The sequence below is a fragment of the Nasonia vitripennis genome, chromosome 1 (assembly GCF_009193385.2).
Source record: "Nasonia vitripennis strain AsymCx chromosome 1, Nvit_psr_1.1, whole genome shotgun sequence".
NCBI classification, from domain to species: domain Eukaryota; kingdom Metazoa; phylum Arthropoda; class Insecta; order Hymenoptera; family Pteromalidae; genus Nasonia; species Nasonia vitripennis.
The window spans coordinates 18,193,253-18,214,613 of NC_045757.1; the positions used below are offsets into that span (position 1 = coordinate 18,193,253).

The 21,361-nt window shown below is 37.7% G+C and overlaps 4 protein-coding genes across 6 annotated transcripts; 1 reads left to right on the forward strand and 3 right to left on the reverse strand.

The window, feature by feature from the left end:
• Positions 1–145: 145 nt before the first annotated feature.
• On the reverse strand, positions 146–5,246 carry LOC100679621. Its single transcript, XM_003426803.5, has 7 exons — positions 4,463–5,246; positions 3,227–3,472; positions 2,490–2,639; positions 2,178–2,396; positions 1,871–2,078; positions 1,359–1,613; positions 146–1,198 (listed from the first exon to the last, which is right to left on the reverse strand). The coding sequence occupies exons 2-7, from the start codon at positions 3,299–3,301 to the stop codon at positions 1,107–1,109; spliced, it is 999 nt and encodes a 332-aa protein (XP_003426851.1). The 5' UTR covers positions 3,302–3,472; positions 4,463–5,246; the 3' UTR covers positions 146–1,106.
• Positions 5,247–5,344: 98 nt separating this feature from the next.
• LOC100679587 lies at positions 5,345–8,423 on the reverse strand. The gene is made up of 10 exons (XM_016990165.3): positions 8,265–8,423; positions 8,043–8,206; positions 7,789–7,902; positions 7,603–7,708; positions 7,328–7,531; positions 7,096–7,242; positions 6,914–7,019; positions 6,659–6,823; positions 6,355–6,569; positions 5,345–6,271 (listed from the first exon to the last, which is right to left on the reverse strand). The coding sequence occupies exons 2-10, from the start codon at positions 8,147–8,149 to the stop codon at positions 5,927–5,929; spliced, it is 1,509 nt and encodes a 502-aa protein (XP_016845654.1). The 5' UTR covers positions 8,150–8,206; positions 8,265–8,423; the 3' UTR covers positions 5,345–5,926.
• A 212-nt stretch (positions 8,424–8,635) lies between these two features.
• LOC100114158 (SAP domain-containing ribonucleoprotein) lies at positions 8,636–10,662 on the forward strand. Its single transcript, XM_001600730.6, has 6 exons — positions 8,636–9,265; positions 9,435–9,528; positions 9,605–9,666; positions 9,749–9,991; positions 10,074–10,292; positions 10,378–10,662. Exons 1-6 carry the CDS (start codon positions 9,215–9,217, stop codon positions 10,474–10,476), a joined length of 768 nt encoding a protein of 255 aa, XP_001600780.1. The 5' UTR covers positions 8,636–9,214; the 3' UTR covers positions 10,477–10,662.
• Positions 10,648–19,684, reverse strand: LOC100115335 (tyrosine-protein phosphatase corkscrew). 3 transcript variants are annotated; one of them, XM_031930049.2, is made up of 12 exons: positions 19,146–19,684; positions 14,960–15,082; positions 14,661–14,855; positions 14,389–14,551; positions 14,193–14,305; positions 13,849–14,120; positions 13,680–13,759; positions 13,431–13,601; positions 13,168–13,344; positions 12,875–13,091; positions 12,647–12,798; positions 10,648–12,570 (listed from the first exon to the last, which is right to left on the reverse strand). In XM_031930049.2, exons 1-12 carry the CDS (start codon positions 19,157–19,159, stop codon positions 12,418–12,420), a joined length of 1,830 nt encoding a protein of 609 aa, XP_031785909.1. In that variant the 5' UTR covers positions 19,160–19,684; the 3' UTR covers positions 10,648–12,417. The 3 variants fall into 3 exon arrangements, with proteins under 3 accessions (XP_031785909.1, XP_032458173.1, XP_032458174.1); XM_032602282.1 differs by lacking the exon at positions 19,146–19,684 and adding an exon at positions 16,386–16,888; XM_032602283.1 differs by lacking the exon at positions 19,146–19,684 and adding an exon at positions 15,544–15,658.
• Between the last annotated feature and the right edge of the window lie 1,677 nt (positions 19,685–21,361).

Below are 21,361 nucleotides of genomic sequence, written 5' to 3' on the forward strand. Positions count from 1 at the left end.
ACAAGTCTTTCTTGCTCTCTGTTAGGCAGGAAATTATATTTTTTTTCAGAGTATGTGTTCATAATAAAAAAAAGTATTGTAAGATAATAAAATAAGTTGTGACTAATCTAAACAAGCAGAATTTTTCAAATTATGCGAAAGTGAATAACTTTAATTTTTTATTAAAAATAGCGAATAACATTTGGTTTTAAATTGAAAGATCATAGCAAGCACATAATGACCTTAAAATAAACACAAATAAAACAGTTTATAGAAGCCCCTATATGAATAAAGTCAAACGCCAACTCGAACACATAGAAAAGCAGGTTCTTTAGATTTTTACCACTAACTAGTTTATCGACAAGTTTGTTCCACTTATACATTTGAAAGTAAAACTGTGTGATCTTTCTAAAAATCTTTATTTGATAAAGACAGAAATAATTTCAAAACGTGAAATGAAAATTATATGTATAGCTCGTTCTGATTACATATTGCCTTTTTTCGACGAGTAATGATCATTTGCAATCTTCATAGAGAAATGGAGATTTATATTAAAACGTTGGTCTAAACTGTTTGAAATTATGACATCAAATCAAAATTAAGGAATGCATTTGAATAGAACCTATTATTTTCATAGATCATCTTTGATTTGTTAAAAGAAAAAACAAAATGATACCATTATGAACAAAGTAGAGAAAGATATACAGAAATCGAAGAAACAAACTATGTTGCAACGCATTATTACAAATATAGATATCATTGAGTAAACCTAAACAAACAATTTATTAAGAATAATCTTTGTTAAAATAAATGGGTATCCTACTTAAATACGACGTAACTATATGACTATGCTTCCTTTGTATGATCCTCGCTCGTCTTATTTCGTATAATTCATCTTCTCATTTACGTTAAATTTTTTTTTTAAAATGATAACAGTAACAATGTCTTATACTTTGTACAAAATATAAATAAGTCTTCCCGACGCCGTCGCAGTATTTTGACTGCTGCAGCTCCGGCGTTGGAGAGACGATTGTATGTATCGTTATTATATTGTAATCTTTGTCTGCTGCTATAGCGCTTTACGCTGAACATGTCGACTAAGGACGGAATTGCAAATCTTTCTTCTATCAGGTGAGCTCGGTGTACTCGGTAAAACCATGATTTGGCGGCCCGAGCAAAAGCACTCCAACGCTTCGATCTTTTGAAGCGGTTACAATATCTAGTCGAACTATTATTAAGGAATAAATGCTTCTAATCATAAGCCTTTAACCTTTACGAAATCATATGGTTATCTTCAGAGTTTTTGAAAACGCAAGTAAAATCTACAGTAATCATTACTGAAGATTTAAAATCAAAAATAATTTCATAAAAAAGGATACATTCATCATAAGGTGAAATGTCCAAGTCTTGAATGTCGCCTTTATGTCGGTATACCTCACCAAGGTATTCATGCCTATCAGGATATCGCCTATATCTTCTTAAAATACCGCCGTCGCACACGGAATACAAAGTGCTACCATTTGAAGTGTAGCGGAGTTTCCATACCGGAGAGTCCTTGTGTTCTTTTAAAAGTTCCTGAATCCCGGAGTCTGGGACATAGGCCGAAACAAGATCGCCTCCACTCATGATCAAACCTAGTACAAGAAAAATTAAAGTGTAAATACATGTATATGGTTACTTTTTGTATGGGATAACTGATAAAACACCAAAATAGCACCCCATCACGATTAATTAGAGATAATTCATTTAATGAAGATGAATTAAATTGATTCAAAAGAAATATATTTAGAAAATAGAGGGTGATACCTAGATTGATTTTAATGACCGAAGTACAGGTGCATACGGCGGCTTTAAAAAAAATATAAACCTAAGATATTCAAGAATTATTTACTGTAAAACCCATCTTCGGCACTTCGGCAGTATGGTTCAGGAGTTATACAGACTGAGTTCACAGAGTGTCCAGTTTGAAAAGCATACAGAACTCGACCGTCTGGTGAAGAGATTTTACAAGTACCATCAGTTCCCCCTGTCAGTATCGAGTTTTGCCAGGGCCATGTTGCAGGTAAAAAACAAATGTCTCTGATAATGGATCCATGTAACTAAAACCACACAAAATGACAACTTTTTAGTGTCGTGTATACATGCACGAAGTTTTACCAGTATCAGATTTAATTGTAAATTTTTATTTATACACGCACGTCATAAACAAAATCTAAAGGCAGTGGCATCCGTAGGTCGATGAGAGTCAAACCTTTACCATTGGCAGCTACAGAGACAGCTAGATTTGGTCCAGAAGGATCAGTCGCCAGACCCGTTCTGTCCCTTCCTCCAAACGCGCAGTTGTCGTAGGACAAAAGCTGTTCGCCTCGTTCCACGTCAACCACGACCAGCCTCCGAGTGTTCGTCGCTGCTAATATCTTCAAGATTTTAAAAATTTTGTATTTATAGCAAACTATTTATAGTTTAATCAAACTAATTCGCAAAAAATAATATAATTTGAAAATCATTACCCTTGAACCATCCGAGGTGAAACGCACAGCGTTAACATTCTTAACTTGTGTCATCGGTGTTATTTGATAGCACATAAGCAATTCCATACGAAGTGCCGAGTATAAGTTGACTTTTCCATCGTAGCCGCCCGAGCAGAAGAGGTATCTATCCTGTATAATAAAATCGGATATCAATTTAGATGCATTGCTTTTTGTACGGAGAGCGTTTATGCTATGTGTGCTTAAAAAAATGGAGTAAAATGTTTTGAATATAAGAATATTAAAAAAGAATCAAGTTTGGTTTTACTTTGATACGTATTATATGCACAATAGTTAATCCAACAAACAAAAAATTCACCCGTATAAAAATCTTGCATAACATTTTTCATAGATAATCGCATCAATTGAAACAATTGAATTTACAACGCCATCGATTTTCAATTTCTTTGAAAAACAGCATACAACGACGTAAACAAAGACGATTATAACTCCTTCGTTATTATTTAATACAACGTCGTTATAATATATCTATATAACGCGTAACGTAAAAAAAGCTTCCGCAGAGCAGCGCGTGCAGTATATATAGTGTAATTGTCTCTCCGCTGCATAAGTATTACCGAAGGCCGGCGCATCATAGCGCTCTTGAGAAAAAAAAAGAGAACGCGCTCTCGTGACATAACACTCGCCGAGTGCAGGAGCGTTGATATATAAACGTATCTGCGCTATATATGCGTAAATGTAAAGTCACATAAGTATACCCGGGGACTGAACGCAACGCCCCTGACGCTGCCCTGGTGAAACTTGAGGAACTTCGGAGTTCCTTCCTGTTGCATGTTGCGGCAGGCCTGCTGTGGCGGCGCTCACTCGGTTCTGCATCAAGCGAGTACTTCTCAGCTGTGGATATCCCCAGAAAACGAAGCGTGTGCAGCTGGATGGCCGAGCCCTGATGCAAGTGACTCTAGCCTTTAGAGCCGTCGAGGCTGCTGCTGCTGCTACGGTTGGCTCTGAAAAATGGGACAATGTACTTATTAGCTTTTCAGTTTTATTTTTTTAATCTGAATTCTGGGCATCACTATAGTATTTTCAGCATGTTTTATTAACGGTTTTAAAAAAGAATCATTTTTATACCCAAATTTTAAGCAACAAATAAACCATTTCGCGTTTTCCTATTAAAATCTCATTCAAAGTCAAACTCTTTTAACTGAGTAGAAGAATCTAAACATAATAAAACTTGGATGATACTTAGATAGTATATCAATAAAGCTCGAATAATAGGACGATCTACCATTATCTGATAAAAACTTTTGATGCGACATTCGTTAAATAGACTGCGGTAATGTATGTGCGAAAACGTGTATTGTCTCATAATAAATTAATTTTTGAAAGTTTTGGTAAGAAACTATAAAGGGTGCTTGAATCATAGAAATCATCAATATAGAAAATCGGCATACAAATTAATACTATCTAAATAAGGTATTGGCCACAGTTTCTGTTATAATACAGGTACGTTAATTTCGCGGCCTGCCAAAACAATTGACTGATCTGGTCTAACCCCAAACTCACACGTAGAAATTCGTATACTTATAAATATCTATCTTTATGAGTCTGTAAAGATAGTACGGAAATTACAATTTGTAACTTTTTGAGTGTCAGAAAAGTAGCCGATTTTCTCTACAATTGAAATAAAGAGGGGGCAAATTTATCGTTTTTATAGAAGATCTGCGTATAAAAAGTCATAGTTGATCTTCAAATTTTACTGTATTTGTTTGTTTTCCACGTACATACTTATAAAACACTATATGCGTAATATTTAGTCTCTCTCAGAAAATTAGCTAAAAGAAACAAGCTAATTATCGAGCAATTAACCTCATTGAGAATTGCTTGATCCTATGTAATATGAATTAAAAGCAAAAACAACAACTTTTTCATAACTTCCGCAATAACTAGCCATACATAAAAATATACACGGTCGAAAACGTAGGCATGAAAACAACCTCATCGCGGAGATTTTCCTCTTCGTCTTCGTCTTGGCGCGGATCTTCTTCAGCGTGCATTCGACCCTTGGCTGCATATAGCAATTAAGCAATACGCATACAGTGCAAAATTCTGGAAATCCAGGAAAAAGAACGACTCGCAAGACCGTGCAAGAAACAGCAAAACACCTCTGCTTCACAATGCGTTTTTAGCGACCTTCTTCTCACTCAGCCGTTTCCTCCACCTCCACCACCCGCTGCGCTATTGCTGTACAGCCAACTATACAGCTATATTCTTCCTCTCCACGCGCATTTCCCGCACTGTTTACATCGCCTTTTCTGTTTCGGAGGCGCTGTCTTCTTCCTTTTTTCGCACTGTTTTCACTGATGGACAAGTGAGTAGGTAGCTTGTACAGATATACGCAAGCATCAGTCTGTGTATATATGTGTGTGTGTGTGTGTGTGTGTGTGTGTACACGAGAACGGCTGATATGCTTGTTCGACTGCGCGCGCGCGCGACGTGCGCAGCTGAGCTGCTCCGGATGTGTTTTTCTCCCGACTGTTGCGGCTTGGCCCTGGGGGGATACTTATTTTGTTTTGCCTTTTAATCCCCTCTTCGACGTTGCTCTGAATTACAGTCGTCAGGATTACATGGGTGACGGTCAGAGTGGAAAGGACCGATATATATATGCTTATAGTGAGTATCTGTGACGGTTTTCAAGACGGTTTTATGAGTTACAAATTACAATCACACACAAACAGTCATGCATGCGCTGACTTTATAGATACTTCAAATTTTGTAAAATAAATGATAGACTTATTGGAAAATTGAATCATGATGTATTAATGTGTAGCCGAAGTATTGCTACCTTTGATAGGTATTATTGTTTTAAAACATGTAAGTATAGTTTTTTGAAAAAATCAATTTATTGTTGAAAATATATTTCCTTTTCAACGACGCTGCTTTTGAGATCCAATTAACAATATTTATAAATATAGAGTGATTTGCACGCATAATCTTGCGATTCGATACAAATTTTAACAGAGAAATTTTAGCAACATTTTTGTATAAAATTATTTCAATACTTTGAGTGCTATAAAATCAAATAACTTGTACCGGATGCTGAAGTAAAAATAGTGCATTTTGAATAAAATATTCAATTCATTATGTAAGCTGCACGTTTGAACTCTGTTCTATATTATAATATTTTTGTCATTTTTATATTTTGTTGTTAATAAACATCGCGTATCTTACCGGCAGATCATATTTACACGGTTGCTTATTAAAATCAATGACCCGTAGATGGGTAATGTAGCACTCAAAGTGTTAAAGCCAATATTTGTATAAAATTAATTATGGTAATAATTCGATATTACTTTGTACAATGCTCCGACATTGATTAATGTAAAAACTTGCCTTTGCTGTATAAAAATATTATGCCAAGCATATAAATAACAGTATAAAAAATACTTTACGATAATATCCTATAATATCCTATCTTTTTTTACAATATCTAACGACGATTTACTTTTTACTTCTGTTTGAGTTTTATTTTGCTGATTTTCTACTTCCAATTTTTCTATTTTATTCAATTTTCTATCACTAAGCTCGTTCATCTCATCTTCAAGTTTCTCCTTGGATATTTTTTCAAACTCTCGTGTTTCTGGACATTCATCGCTGTTTGTGTCACTGTCTTGCTCGGGTTTGTCAGCCTTTTTAGTTTCAACTTTTGCACTTTGAACAGTTTCTTTGACTTTTTGCGGTGAATTCTTTTTATCAGTTAGGGCTGGCTTTACTTCAGCTAAGGTGGAGGAAACTTCCCGAATTTCCTACAAATCAATATTAATGTTTAACATTTTATTTAAAACTATTTTTTGTTTGTAAACGAAATGATTAATGACAAATAACGTACGGATCGAAGGATTTCAATTGCCTGTCTGTCACTGTTAGCTAAAGACTCAGGTGGTGTTGCTGATTGTCTTCCATGGAGATATAAATGAAGAAAAGGTCCTAATCTGATTCCCATTGATCCTCCAATAGAAACAAAAAGTAGTGTAGCCAGAATACATGGCATGAATAAAACTAGTAATAGTTTTGCAATATGATTGACTGGGAAAGGCAATGGACCTATAATTTTCAAAAGAAAATTAATGTTAAAATTAAATAATTTTAAATTAATTTCTTTTCCATTAATGTTAACATCTTTTAAAACTTACGAGTAATATTTTCAATAAAGTCAGATAAGTAATGACCAGCCATAGCGAGTGGATGGAAGAAAAATTTAGTAGCCATTACAGAAAAAGCATGTAATGGCATGACTTTTAAATTTGGATCAGTCATGACTGCTTCAAGGTGTTTAAGGCAATCGCCTTTACCAAAGCCTGAAATATATTATGTCATGTTTTAAATTGAATTAAACTTCTTTGCTTTGCAAAAATATTATTGTGGAAATTCATATTAATAATACTCACCAAAAAATAACCATACCGAATTCAAAAATCCAATTTCGTTTTGACGACATTCATCAGGAATCGCTGAATATACACGTTGTTGAGCTGCTAATTTAATTTCAGCTTCCTAAAGATGAAAGTCAAACATTTAGTAAATGTTCATAATAAAACTGTACATAATTAGAAATAAGATATATTGCTACCTGAAGAAGTTCCCACCAGGTAAGCATAAAGCTTATTGTAATTATGATGTCAAATAGTAAGACCATTATTCTGAGTCGTGTCCATCGCACTTTCAGAGCAATAATTGTGACAAATATAATTAAAAGTATTGATGCAAATATTATCCTCTGAAAAAACCAATAAACATGTGAATAGAAGATTATTATTTTGGATGAAATATAGTAAACAAATGTACAATTTGTTTAAACCTACATGTTGATAAAAGTATATGGCAATTTTGTCTGTAAAGTTCATAGCCTCATCAAATAAGCTTATTTGTGGGGCTCGTATGGCATTAGCAATGATAGCGTCGACTTTTCTGATTGAACAATAGCCCTCTCCAAAGCTTCTAAGAAGTTCTAATTCTTCAACAGTTGCTTCTATGTCTAATTGTCCAATAGCCATACCATTCTCTATCTATGAATAAAAATATATTTAAAACCTTGTTATCAAAAAATATTGTTTATATTTAGCGTAGAAGGGATTACCTTTAAATTAGCTTTTGAGATCAGTATATTTATAATTCTTCTAGCAAAAACTTGATAAGACCTATCTTCACAGTGACGATAGTGATCATCTGTGCTCCTTACAACTCTAGATATTGCATAAATAGATTCATAAATATGCATAAACTAACATTTATTCCTGGCTTTTAATGTATCTTTGGTACTCACATTTCATTTTCATGACTGTGTCCATGGCTCAAATGATGCATTTTTGGTGCTTTAACAGTTTGTGATTGTCTGTCATAGTACAATGAACTTGGATCAACGTACTCTGAATCTTGTCTGTATTTAAATAGATAGATGCATACAAATAAGAGGGTATATAATTAGAAGAAACTATTTATATAGAGCTATTTGTGTAACTCAATATAAAAACGTTATATGGAACTTCAAAATCAACATAAATGCAGAAAGATACTCACACATAGCTTGAGATTTGTTCGTAAACATTGTCAGTGCACAGGACACCACTAATCACATGTAAAAAGTAAAATAAACTAAAGCACCCATGCAGACTAAAATACTTCATGATGTAAAGCTGTTCCTCTTTCAATTAGCTCCTTATTGTCAACTACTTCATAGCGTTCTAAAAAAGAAATCCAGCAAAGAAAACAGTCTTCTGATGCAATTTTAGTGATTCCCACCTTTGCAAATACTCTGCGGCACGTCAGGACCGTCTGAGATTTTTCGCCAACAAGTATTTTCAGCACATAGTGTATCTGCACTGTTTTATCTTCGTCTTTGTCAGATGCACGAAATTAACGCAATATTTTTGTCTCTCTCCTCTGACACTTCATTGAGAATCCACCTTCAGCGTTGAATATTGCGCGCCACCAGGCAGCAGCCAGCAAGGCGCACAGCTATGTCTATACATATACAGACGTACATACATATATATATATATATATATATATATATATATATGTGTGTGTGTGTGTGTATATATATATATATATATATAGCGCACAAGAACAAAATAAGTTCGCTGCATTATGTCCAAATACTTAGTCCAAAAGCCATTGACGCTATCGGACCAATGGCGGACGAGCATCATATGCTGCTACGTCATTGGCTCATGAAAACTGACTTTACTCCGGCCCCCGGCGGCGGCGCCGGAGAACCCAAATGGACTCTCGAAAGGATTCTCGTCAGTCGTCACTCGTCAGTCAGTTCCCGATGTGTTTATATCTAGTACACGCTATGCAGTAAGACCTTGGCAATATTGAAGTTATTTAGTCGAAAAAGCATCATCTCGAGCGAGAAGTATTGAGCAACTCGAATCATTCCACGTGATTGTTATAAGCAATTTGAACTCGTGTATATATTCGCTGTGTGCACGAAAAGTGCAGCAACACTGTCGGCTTTATCGATTGGTCCCGCCAAGCGTCGCCCCCATATAACAACTCGGCGGCTTCCACGAAGTGACCAGTTGTCTTGTGTGATTGTTTGTTCTCGAGGAGCGGAGGAGAACCGTGTGCTTCTTTCTTCTACTTATCGTGCAGACGCACAAGTGCATATTCTCGAGGAGTCATACTTTGTTTTGAATACAAGGTAGTCAAAGTTTATCTGAAGGCTCAAAAGAATAATTGTCAGAATGGCTGATTCGTCGTACGAGAAAAATTTGACCGAGCTTTCTAAAATGAAGGTGAGTTTATGGGCTTCTTTTCGGAGCTAACCTCAAAATTCGATGCATGTGCTTAGCGGCTTACGGCGATTGATAGTTTGTTGTTGCAGTAGCATGGAAATGTTGTTTTAGAATAATGAATTATTATATGCTTGATTATAAAACTGTAAGCATCATTGTTATTCCGTAGGTGGCTGATCTGAAAGCTGAATTGAAACAAAGGGGACTGCCAATTACTGGAAACAAGAATGAGTTAGTAGAACGTCTTCAGTTAGCAATTCATGGTATGTATTTTATATACTCTGTATATTTATAGCATAATCTGTCAAAGTCAATTTTTGAGACCGTGTTGCTTTCTAGATTCATCACTTTCTCTTGATGAAACAACCGATGAAATCTTGGATGAAGATGCAGTATTGGGGGTGAGTTTATTCAAATGCTTGAATTTATGTCATTTATTCCAAGAAATCCTTAACCATTAAAAGCATGAATTCCAATTTTTAGGATGAAGAAATAGAGACTGAAGAACTGGCTACAAAACCCGATTCACAAGCTACTCCAGAGAAGAGAAAACTATCCACTGATGAGAACAATACTGCTACAAAGAAAATTATACTAAACAGAAAGAATATCATCGAGGAGATCAAAGTTGATACGGAGAAAAAAATTGAAGCAAGTAAAGAAGAAACTGAAAAAGAAGAACCTGAGAAAAAGGTTATAAAATTATCTGAACTTAGCACCAATGAGGTAATATAGATTTTTTCAATTTTGAATAATATAAATATTCACTTAAGAATTTTTAATAATTTGTATTATTAATTCTGTTTAGCGGTTAGAAATGAGGGCAAAAAAATTTGGTGTACCCTTGTCAGAAACTGCAAAGAAGGAAGCTCGCGCAGCAAGATTTAACATTACTTCAGATAATACAACTAATAATAGCAGTAAGTCAGCAGCATCAATCAAAAGCGCACCAGTACATACATCCTATGAAGTACTGAAGAAAAGAGCAGAAAGGTTTGGTACTAATGTTTCAACAATTTTGGACAAGGTAATATATGTTAATTGTTAAAATATTTTAAATAAATTAAGATGAATGTTCTAAATATATTAACTATATTGTATTTAATTTTTAGGCGGAACTAGAAGACAAAATTGAAAAGCGCAAACAGAGATTTGGAGAAGTGAAACCTATTGAGAAAGTAGTTCCAACGAAAATCAAACTTGTTAAATGATACTCAGTTATATACACTAAGTCAGTACTTTAGATTATGATCCATTTACGTTTAAGTTGTTCATTTTTTTTTTTTTTTCAATAAATTGACACATGATATGTACATATTACAATTTTTATGTAATAAGAGACCAAAAAGGCATAAGGTACAAAATACAATACGTAAAACAACTTTCATTTAAAAAATCATAAGACTTTTATTTCATCATCAAATAATTCTTGTTTGTCGGCATTTAAAATACATAAATTAATTCATCGCAATATTTTGTTTTATCAAAAGACGCAAAAGCTGAAGAGTGTACGAACTAAAAAAATAATAAATTAGATCATAAACATCACGATTTCTAAATAATAAAATATAACAACGCGATCGTTTTTCTCGAACTACAATTAGAATGAACAGAATATTTCCGAGTTCCTAAACAAATAAAAATTGTTATGCATACTTGTAAAACTATCAACGACCTAACGCTTTATTCAATTTTTATACGCAAATTTTGTGTGCAAAACAGTTTTTAAGATCTTGAAAAATATCCCGATAGACTCAAACACCAAACTTTTCAAAAGTACTGGAATTATTCTGTATCATTAAAATTATTACACTATTTAAGTATAAATGCAATTACTGCACGTGATATTTTTTATGTGGAATTTGAAAATTTAGAAACTCATTCAATTTTTCAAGATTTTAAAAGTATTTGTTTTATATTTAATTTCTTAAGATACTTTGCAAATATTAATTGTACATTTTTGGCTTCATTATTATTTTTCAACGATTCCCATCATATCGACGTGCTATTTTCGAAAGAGCAATCGTCCACTCTCCGTTCTAAAACTAATATCCTTTTTATTATTATTATTTTTTTTTTGATTCTCACGACACCAGTGACAGTCCGCCAGCGACGTGCTATATCTTCACAGCTTCCGAAAGGCTCATTGCACCGATTGTGACGTTATCAAGAAGTGCAATGTTCTGAACTTTAGCTCAGTGCGATCACTTCCTCATATAAATGATATATATATATATATTTTTATATTTATACGATATTTTAATATATTATGCGACCACATGCAGGATCAACCCTGGATAGAATATTTGACTGAAAACCATTTATTATCCAATCAAAGATTAATTACTTAATAGAAGTTTTTGGTTAGTGCTAACAGGTATTGTTACACACCATGGTAGCTATATTGTTAATAATAAAAATAAAAAAATTTTGCTTTGAGATAGCATTTAGATTATAGTCTGCTGTTTTAATGTAAAATCTATTTCAATCAAATTTAAAACTGCCTATGTTAGATACTGTTCAATTCAACCATGCGTAATGGATGGTCTAAAAAAATGTAAGTTAACATTCTCTTAACAATTGATTAATTTTTAAATTTCTCATTTATATAATAGGTATAATTTAACTTTACCAGAAAACAATCAAAAAAGCTAAAAAAATTAATTATACAAATTTCTTGACTGTTCTCAATAGAATTTTCTAACTAGGGAAGACCATTATCGTCATTATAATAAATTTCGGGTGACACAGAGTTTATAAAAAGGAATAAAATCTTTTTCCATCCTCTTCATATAACATTCGAATTTCTTGTTTTTCATTATTTAAAAAAAGGCATTTCGTACGTAAGTTTTTCACAAGATTTTTGTCTTACACGCTTTCCTTAAATAGAAGAAACGTACGTAAAAGCTCATTAAATTAGCTAATATCTTTGAGTATCAAAAGGAAATAACTTATCACTTGAAGACAACTTAGGCCTGTGTTCCCTTGAAACCAGAGTTTTAGGACTGGCAGACATTTTTCGATACGCAGTTATTGTGCCTCTACGGGTTAGGTTTAGGCCTAAGAAAAGCGCATAGCTAAGAATAGTCGTAGAGGATTCTCACTTTTGGAACGACGCACGCGCACACAAACATACACAGTTGACAGTTCAATTACTTCGGCCTCATGCCGCTAACCGGTGCGGGGAGAGTGAAGCTTGTTGAAATTGCAGCTGGATTCGGCGTTGAGAGTGGAGTCTCACTTGAGTTGATAGCTTCACTCTTGTACCGAATGTTGGTGTACTCTCGTCCCATTTGAAGAGATTTCTGGGATAGGAAAAGACTTGGTTTTGTATACATATTGAAAATAAATTACTTATGATTTAGAAATCAATAAATCTACCTGTTCAGCTTGCATCCGCTGTGAGACAGTTTCTATGTAGTGCAAAACAGCTAAATAGACAAATTTATACTGTGCTTCAGTCTGTACCATTCCTGATCTCTGGGATCGTACCCTTTGGATTGTTCTTTGAATATCAATTTCACAATCTAGCCCTGGAATTTAAACGATTATAATAAATCAGAGTTTAGCTTCAACCAGCTGTATTTTGACAACAAACTAGATTATTACCGTGTCTCTTGATCTGATCGAGGATCATGTCTATAACTATAAATGTACCAGTTCTACCAATGCCAGCACTGCAGTGAACAAGTATGGGACCGACACTAGATGAATTTTGACCACCAGGTGAGGTAGCTCCCGAGATGGATTCTTGCCTTGCATTAACGTCGTGCAGGAAATTCAAAACACAACCGGGATCAGCAGGTACTCCGTGGTCGGGCCACGCCTAGAAGAATCACATATTTATTACATTGAAATGAAGTCTTGCGCTGAAGCACGAAACTCAACAAATTAATTCTCACTTGAAAATGATAATGGTATATCCGCCTAGGCTCCATAACACTGGGTTTAGTTCCTTGCAATAAGAATTCTCTCAAAGTGTAATCGGCTGTTGATGTGCGTCCCAGTGCGCGTACCTTCCATTCACCTCCGTATTCGCTAACTTCTCCCTCTTCAGGCCAATACCGTGCACATTTGTTCTACAATAAATATTAGTCACGAAAATTAATAATATAACAGAACGTACAAAATGATCGCAGCATAATCTGATTATTTATCGTCTTACTTTTCCCCTCTCCATTTCTTTTGTGGTCATGACAATTACTCGAGTATTTTCTTGATAAACCATGTGCCAGAAGTCAGCTATGGTATTTTGTAAACATCCTTGTGTAGCGATATAGCATTTGTTAAACAGACCATTGTCTGTGCTGCCTACTGAGTTCGTCTCCTCTTCATTCTGCAAAAATTTAAATTTACATTTGTTTAAGTAGAGTATAATTTTGAGCTATATCAAAACTACGTTGCCATGTAATACCTTGATATAATTGGCATTTATGTAATCAGATCCCGGAATGCTGGGATTGACGTCTTTCAATTTTACCCTCGTGTGGTCGACTGTAAATTTTTTGAACGAACGTGTTAAAATCCTGGATTGTGAAATAATGCAGTGATAGGTGTAATAACGAGTTTTCTTTTCATCTTACAAGGTAAAATATTCTTATATCGATTCTTGGCTCGGTTTTCGGGCCGAAGACCCTCTTTCCTCGAGAACAAATGCCGGCACTCCAACTGCTGAAGCGATTCGAATTCCTCCCAAAATCCAGCTTTTCCCTTTCCTCGACCGGCTTCTTCGTCATCCACACCATTCACCCCGTTCCAGCAGAGCCATCCATTCGAACAGCCGTTTTCCTTGTGCAATTGCCTAACTCTACTTTCTATGCCGCTCGCGTTTATTCTGGTGGCATTGAATGGTTGCCTGCAGTAATAACTTTAAATTAATCGACAACATTTTGACGTTCTTACAAATTGAATGAGCGATTATACCGACCTCAAGTGCACCACGCTTCCGCTTGTCTCAACCATTGGATTTCTTTTGTAATACTCAATCAGGTCACTTAAGCTGTCGAATTTATCTCCTCCGCCGACGTCGTACTTACTGTCCTGCGAATAAGGAAGAAAATAGCTTGCATTCGCGAAGAGAATACCGAGCGAGGAACCGATTCATCGTACACTGGAAAGCTCACCTGAAATCTAATTATCACATGCGTGACGCGATCTTCAGTGCGCACCGACAGAACAAAGTCTCCAGGTTTGCTTTGGGATTCACGAACGAGAAACGAGCCGTTCTTGCCACGCTCCAGCATCAGTCTTTCTGCATCTTTAGCCGATAAGTGGCCATGAAACCATCTGGAAAGAAGCAGTATATCCGCTTGTTAAACACCAGAGAAACTTTTCCTCAGCAGCTAGCGTCATCGTTTGAAAATGTCTGACGATGGATATACATCGCTCGACTCACCTCTCTGTCGTCGGGTCGGCGCAGTTCAGGGGGTACTTCAACTCGATGACTTCGCCGTTCTTTTCGCGCAGTTGTCCGCCGTTTTCCATATAAAATTGCACCAGTTCCGAGAGCGTCGCGAACTTCTCGCCCCCATAAAGGTCGTAGAAGTCTCCTGTGTTTTGAATCTTTATGTGCGTCACTTCACCATTGCGTCTGCGAACAGCAACAAAGGATGAGTCATGCGTATACGTGCTCTTTTATAATATACGCGAGAATAATATAACACAATGGATATGCGGCTGCTGGCTGCTACTCACCTGACGGACAGGGTAAAGTCGCCGGGATTAGAAGAACTAGGCCGTGCGAGGAACGAGCTGTCGTATCCTCGTTCCAACAAAAGACGCTCCGCTTCCAAGCCCGTGATGTTTGGGTGAAACCATCTGAAAAAGAGACGCCGAGAGTTTTCATATACAACAGTTAATCATGTGCACTGCCGACACTTGAACAATTAATATTATTACGACGCCGTTGTCAATAGAGCGCATTTTATAACTCGGGAAACTCATTTAGCGCGCGGCGGCAGACGGAAGTGTCGTTATTATCCGCAACTGCGTCCCGCACGAGTGTGTATACACTCCAAAGAGTTATCGGCGTGTCGCTAAAAAAAAACGCGAAAACGGCCAATTTATTTCTCAAGGTAACTCTTCCCGGAAATCTCCGCACCGCATCAGCGCAAAAAAAATAAATTCATCTTCACCAAAAGCCGGAGGAGAGGGAGAAGGAAAAAAATTAGAAAAAATAAAAGAAAAACAGGCGGCAGCAATCATCATTTGATGCATGTGCATGCCATCAGCCGTTACATAAAAAAAATTATACACTGTATTACGCGCATTGCAAATACCTATGTACATATACGTATTCGATCCATCAACGCATCGGTCGACCAGTTTTCTAATCAGGCGCGTGAATCGTCGACTCGCGCTCGAAATAATAAGAATCGCGCGCGCGCGTGTATGACACTGAAAAATGGAAATCCAGCGCCGAGTCCTTTTGCAGCTGCGGCGGCGGCTCAATGTCACACACGCACGCGCGACTGTATACACACTTGTAAGTATATATATATATATATATATATATATATATATATATATATATATATATGCGTGTGCGTGTGTGTGTGTGTGTGTGTGTGCCCGTGCCGCGCCCAGTAAAAACCGAGAGCGAGTACATAGAGGGAAATTTTGTTTTTCGATCTCGAAATCCCGGAGAAGCGAGCGAGTGACCAACACCTATAGTCGAGCTGTGTATTATGCGCAGAGGACAAGAAAGGGACGAGCTGCGTGGGATTTGCGCGCTGCTGCTCGTACGTTTTGTAGGTAAACAGCCGGATTGGAATATTGATTGACGTCTCCGGAGCCGCGCGGAGAGTTGGCCGTGGCTTATGGACTGATTGCCGCCGCCGTATAATGAAAAAGCAATGAGATCCTTTGTGCGATTCGATACTGTTGTATTATTATGTATCTATAGCTAGGTATACAGTACACTATGCGCATCGATTGTGCGGATAGCGTTGTATGAGATGCGACGTTCGCGCTTTGTAATGTTATTTAGACGCGTTTTGAGAAGGAGAATCGCTGCGCTTCTTTCGGGTACTCAAAATATGGCACTGTCGCCGAAAAACTCACGCTGACAGAAAAAGAAAAATGCGAGGCCAGGAGAAAAGAAAGGGATAAGTTCGCAAACCTTCGCTTCACGGATACAGGAGGCCAGAGAAAAGTCGTCTATCTATAACGCAGAGCGAGTTCCAATCAGAGATGAACCTGCAGAGATGCGCCAGCAGAAATCATCCGTCCGCAGCAGCAACAGCCCGCGACTGGAGCATCGATTAGGACTATCGCCTGCGTGTGCACACCACACGCACACCTATACACAAACTGCGCACGAGGTCAGAGGGAGCGCGAAAAGCAGCAGTAGCAACAGCAGAGAATGCTGGTGTAGTATATAGGTATACGTCACTCGCGAAGAGCCGTAAAAGGCTGGGTCAGCTCAGAGAGCTGTCCGAACTCGGCGAGCGCACTGCGGCAAAGGAAGAGAGATTTTCCGCGCGCAGAGACGAGAGAGAAAAATCTCCAGCACTCACAGACTGCCGCGCGCGCGAAAGTGGAACTGCTATGCGCGCGCGGAGATGGGCATGTGTGTGCTGCTGCTGCGCGAGGAGCCTTCGCGCGCGTCCGCCGAATGAAAGGAGTATGAGTGCGCAGGTATATATGGATGGGATACCGCGCGTGGTTTCGCGGAAGGAAGGAGAAGGAGGCGCGCACATCATCGCGAGTATGTAGGTGGACTGATGCGATGTGCGCCTCTGTCCAAGGGCGCACGCGAGAGCGAGGAAATCATTGCTCGCTTATTGTTGGTTCGGCGATCGTTTCATTCGATGTACTTAGTTATGCGCGCGATGGACTTGTAGACGTATTATTATTACGCCCCGAGCGTCATCGGATCTGGAATTTTTTTTACTCTATTACGCGCGTTCCGACGTTTAGTCATTCGCGGAGAATGGGAGATTTTTATTTATTAGATACTTTTCCGATGGTTGAAACTATGCTGTGATTCGTGGATAAAATTACGAGGAGAAAGAAAGGAAGAGTAGAAATCTGATTTACAACACTTGGAATTGTTATATTCTATAACCGCGAAACGTGAAAAAATCGCGATGATCTCTAGACTTTTTCTCATCGTAAAAGCAGTGAGAAGCCGTAAATAGCATTAATTATGATTAACGCGAGAAAGTGTATTTATTAAGTAGAAAAAGTACCGCGTATAAACCTTATCAAACATTTATACAATATTTATATACCAAAGTGACGGGTTCGGTAGCGCCGCGTGGCAGACGCGTAGGCAACTACAATTTCCAGATAGCTCACCATTGGTCGGTGCGTTGACATTTTGGAGCCACGAGAGGAACCGGTCCTTTTAAAACACAATGTTACGCGCGCCATTAAGAGTGCTCCACGATTATTTCGGAAGTCAGAATCGAGTGCAGCGCTTTGCAGACAAAATGTGCAAAATATTGAAAAATGAGTTACATTGAGCCGGATAACTATGGGACAAGTGTCTCCTAACGCTGAGTGAAAATAAGCGCGCTCTACTGGCATATACTAAAATTAAAAACCGAAAATATTCTTTCTGATTTTGCTTGACAGATTGTAGTTTTTAGAATAATTATACAAATCGGAATTGAGTTTTAATCGATTCATTATTTCATACTACACGTGGGGAAACTTTGTTTTAGTATAAATTTTTATATAACTAGTCCTAATAAACCGTTTTCTCTGAGTAACTCACAAACAGCTGATTTTATGCCGAGCATACGACAATTGAGGTCTCATTTTCTTTCTATTTTTTAACAAACTTGTAAATTGATGAACACTATAAGGAGAGTTTCCCCACGTGAACAACGGCTTAAACTTTTGTTTCCAAACTTTTTGTTTTATCTCAATCATATTATAAACCCGTATTTTGTCAAGCAAATTTGATCAAAATCACTTCCGGTCTGATAGTTTGGAGTGGCGCGTCGATCGAGGTGTGGAGCACTCTTAATACGAGTACTTACATCAAGAGGATGAGAATCTAGTTTTGTTGCGCTGCTGCATCACCGTAATAAAGTGTAACCAGAAAGTTGGTGTTATGTATACAGTATTGAAGACGTAACAAAGTTATTTAACAATTCTCGCGATTCTTTTCCCATGGGAACGCATTGTACTCATTGTTTATTGTTGAGTGGGAAAGATGTACAATTTTACTCGATAAGGTTTGGAAAAATTAATCCTTTCATTGGGAAGTATACTTGTTGCTAAAATTTCTATCCTTTTACTTGACTTTATAGTTTTAAATCTGTATGGGCTAATAAAGAATTTCGCGGGGAGTTGCATATCAACGCGTGTTTACAAAACCGCTCGCTGGCATAACACGTCCAGGTTCGCATTTCGACCACATGGCTCACGTGCTGTTACCTGGTAGAATTCGCCAGCCATGTTGAACTGATTGTCCTACAGGACTGGGGCCTTATATATACTTATTCTCTCCTGCATCGAGCATGTTGCGCGCGATATACACTAGTTTGGAATATATAAAACTTACTGACCAAACTAAAAATATCAGCCCGCGCATGCGCATCGCTGACCATTTGAGCCGATATCACAGTCGTGTGTGTGTCACTTATCTATACCTGCTATATAAGTATAGTGTCGCGTGCGACACGCTCAAAGAATAAGAAAGTCCCAAACTCCGCGGTATACATGTATACACAAACCTAACCACTCTCGCGGCTGCTCTCTGCGCGAGCCCGATCACCGCCGAGCACATGAGAGAGTATCAGTAGGATGAGGAAAGCCGCGACTCTGTTCCCTCGACTTCCGAGAAATCCCACGAACGATTCTCGTCGAGCAAAGCTCTGCCTCGCGAGTCCCAATACGAAAAAAAGCACGAGCGAAGCTCACTCACCTGCGAGATGCCATGTTGCGGCCGAGAGCAACGCTGCTGCTGCGAGCAGACACACGCACTGAACTCGACGATGTACACTGATGGGAGCCGACCGGAGAAAGCACCTAAAGTTGACTTCGTCCGAGGAGATGATCCTCCTGTAGCACTCGGAGGGGCAGTTCTTCGGCCGAATCAATAATTCATCGTGCCACGCAGAGAGCCGCGAGAGAAAGCTGATCGAGAGAGAGAGAGAGAGAACAGGTCAGCTCAGCGGCGAGACATTGGACACAAAACCGTCGTCCGCGCGCACCAGACACTCGTCCACGGCGCCGCTGTTGTCCGTACGCCTTCGCGTCCGCCTGCCGGAATTCGGGCTCCGTGCAGATGTTGCACGAGGAGGCTCCCCCGAGACCGCCGCGGTGTTTATTGTGAGAGAGAGAGAGAGAACACCACCTTGGAGAGAACCGTCGGTGTGTTCTCCTTCTATCTCTCTCTCTCTTCTGCTCTGTCTGTCTCTTTCGCACAGTCCGCGCTCCTCTCGGCGAAGGCTCGCGGAAGCAACTGCGTGGAGTGCCAGGGGTGCGCGAGGGGGAGGAAAGAGCGTTGTCCAGGAAATGACGGTCATTTTGCGCGCTGGTACGGAGACGCGTTATTCGCGAGTGAGGTTGCTCGCGAAATTGCTGGTATCTGGTCACGACAGGTTCTTCTCTGTGACTCACGTGTTGACGTGTGTGCGATTCTGTTCTCGCGCTACTCGATCGATCCATCAGAGCGCTGTGATGTCGCTGTAATCTGTAGGCCAGAGTCACGTGGTGTGTGGAGGCAAGTTTAAACTGGGTATTTATCCGATTGGGTTTTATAACAAACTGTGCTTCTGCTTGGAAATTTTGAGCATGAGTATTTCTGAAGTGATGAGTTATAAATTATATTGAATATGGTTGTAATGTAGAATACGTATTCTGTGATCCATTACAATTACAATGTCTAAAAAATTATCTTCATTCCGTTCTCGTTTCGGATCAATACAACTTGAAAATAGTCCTCGAAATTATTGTCGCCATGCATGTAACGAGCTGGATAAATAATTAGGAAATATATAGTAAAATGACAGCACAAATTTTTGCACAGTAACTGTGGCGTCTATTTACCGTCAGCACGAAGGTTTATTACGTTCTGCTAAGCGAATGTTCTCGCTTTATCAGTTCGCTTATCGACTGATGGTGGAAACAAAGAGCAGGATTTTCGAATAAATATTATATTTGAAAACGGCTGATGTATTTTAACATTTGATATAGTTCCACAACAAGGCCTTGCTGATATGATTATAGAATATTAGAAATTGGAAAACCGTTTTGAATTGCATAATAATTACATGAGAATGAAATTATAAAATTATGCATGTTTCCATTAATGAAATGTAATTCGTCATATTATTTCTTGTCTATATTATACAGTCAACCTTTACTAAATTTTAAATTTAATTGACTTATACTTATAGAAAAACTGGTTTTCGCTCAATGTATCCGGATAGAGTCCTAAATAGTAACGCAAAGCTGTATCATTTTATTACAGTATCTCTAATTTCGCTAATAGAATACTCAAAATTATTGCCGTACATGCACGACAGTATTTAAGGAGATAAGTACATAGACGCATAGATATAGGTATACTCAATTCGTCATATATTCAGTACATTAGAGGGACCGTGACCTTGTTGGATTTTCAAAACGTCACGAGGTATCATTTATGCTTTCGATTTTCAGGTTTGAACTTGCTATTAGCGATTGCTGTTGGATGTCAGTGTAACAGTATCAGTGTTTAAACACGGTTTTGTGGAATAATATGTATGTTATTGAAAATAGCACAAATAAAGTTTCTTTGTCGTGTTTTTTTTACACCAGTAAGGTACCATCAAAATAGTAAGATCACGACTTTCAAGTAAAAAAAATTCTTCGTTTTCAGAAGAGAAATTCTTCACTATATTTACTAATACAATTTGGAAAAATAGCAACAAATCCATAAAAAAGTCAGAAATTCAAGTTAATATTCGTAAACATTACTCGGAAACCCTATTAAAATATTATAACGATCAAGATAAAAGAAAAAACTGTATGAGCATCTCAATGATCGATGAACCATTACTAATTTCGATTGTCCATCCTATAACTTTCTAGCCGCTCCAACAAATAAAATTTCTCAAATCATCTTCCCAAATCGAATCAGATAGAAACAGAAGA

Coding starts and splice junctions, on each gene's coding strand:
- LOC100679621 (XM_003426803.5), bottom strand. CDS start 3,301: ATGCAACAGGAAGGAACTCCGAAGTTCCTCAAGTTTCACCAGGGCAGC. Junction 2,640..3,226: donor GCGTTGCGTTCAGTCCCCGG/GTATACTTATGT, acceptor TTTATTATACAG/GATAGATACCTCTTCTGCTC. Junction 1,614..1,870: donor TGCCGAAGATGGGTTTTACA/GTAAATAATTCT, acceptor TTCTTGTACTAG/GTTTGATCATGAGTGGAGGC.
- LOC100679587 (XM_016990165.3), bottom strand. CDS start 8,149: ATGAAGTATTTTAGTCTGCATGGGTGCTTTAGTTTATTTTACTTTTTA. Junction 7,903..8,042: donor GAACAAATCTCAAGCTATGT/GTGAGTATCTTT, acceptor ATTTAAATACAG/ACAAGATTCAGAGTACGTTG. Junction 6,824..6,913: donor TTCGGTATGGTTATTTTTTG/GTGAGTATTATT, acceptor AATATATTTCAG/GCTTTGGTAAAGGCGATTGC.
- LOC100114158 (XM_001600730.6), top strand. CDS start 9,215: ATGGCTGATTCGTCGTACGAGAAAAATTTGACCGAGCTTTCTAAAATG. Junction 9,667..9,748: donor ATGAAGATGCAGTATTGGGG/GTGAGTTTATTC, acceptor TCCAATTTTTAG/GATGAAGAAATAGAGACTGA. Junction 10,293..10,377: donor TTTCAACAATTTTGGACAAG/GTAATATATGTT, acceptor TTTAATTTTTAG/GCGGAACTAGAAGACAAAAT.
- LOC100115335 (XM_031930049.2), bottom strand. Junction 14,306..14,388: donor ATGTGATAATTAGATTTCAG/GTGAGCTTTCCA, acceptor CCTTATTCGCAG/GACAGTAAGTACGACGTCGG. Junction 12,799..12,874: donor CGATCAGATCAAGAGACACG/GTAATAATCTAG, acceptor TTTAAATTCCAG/GGCTAGATTGTGAAATTGAT.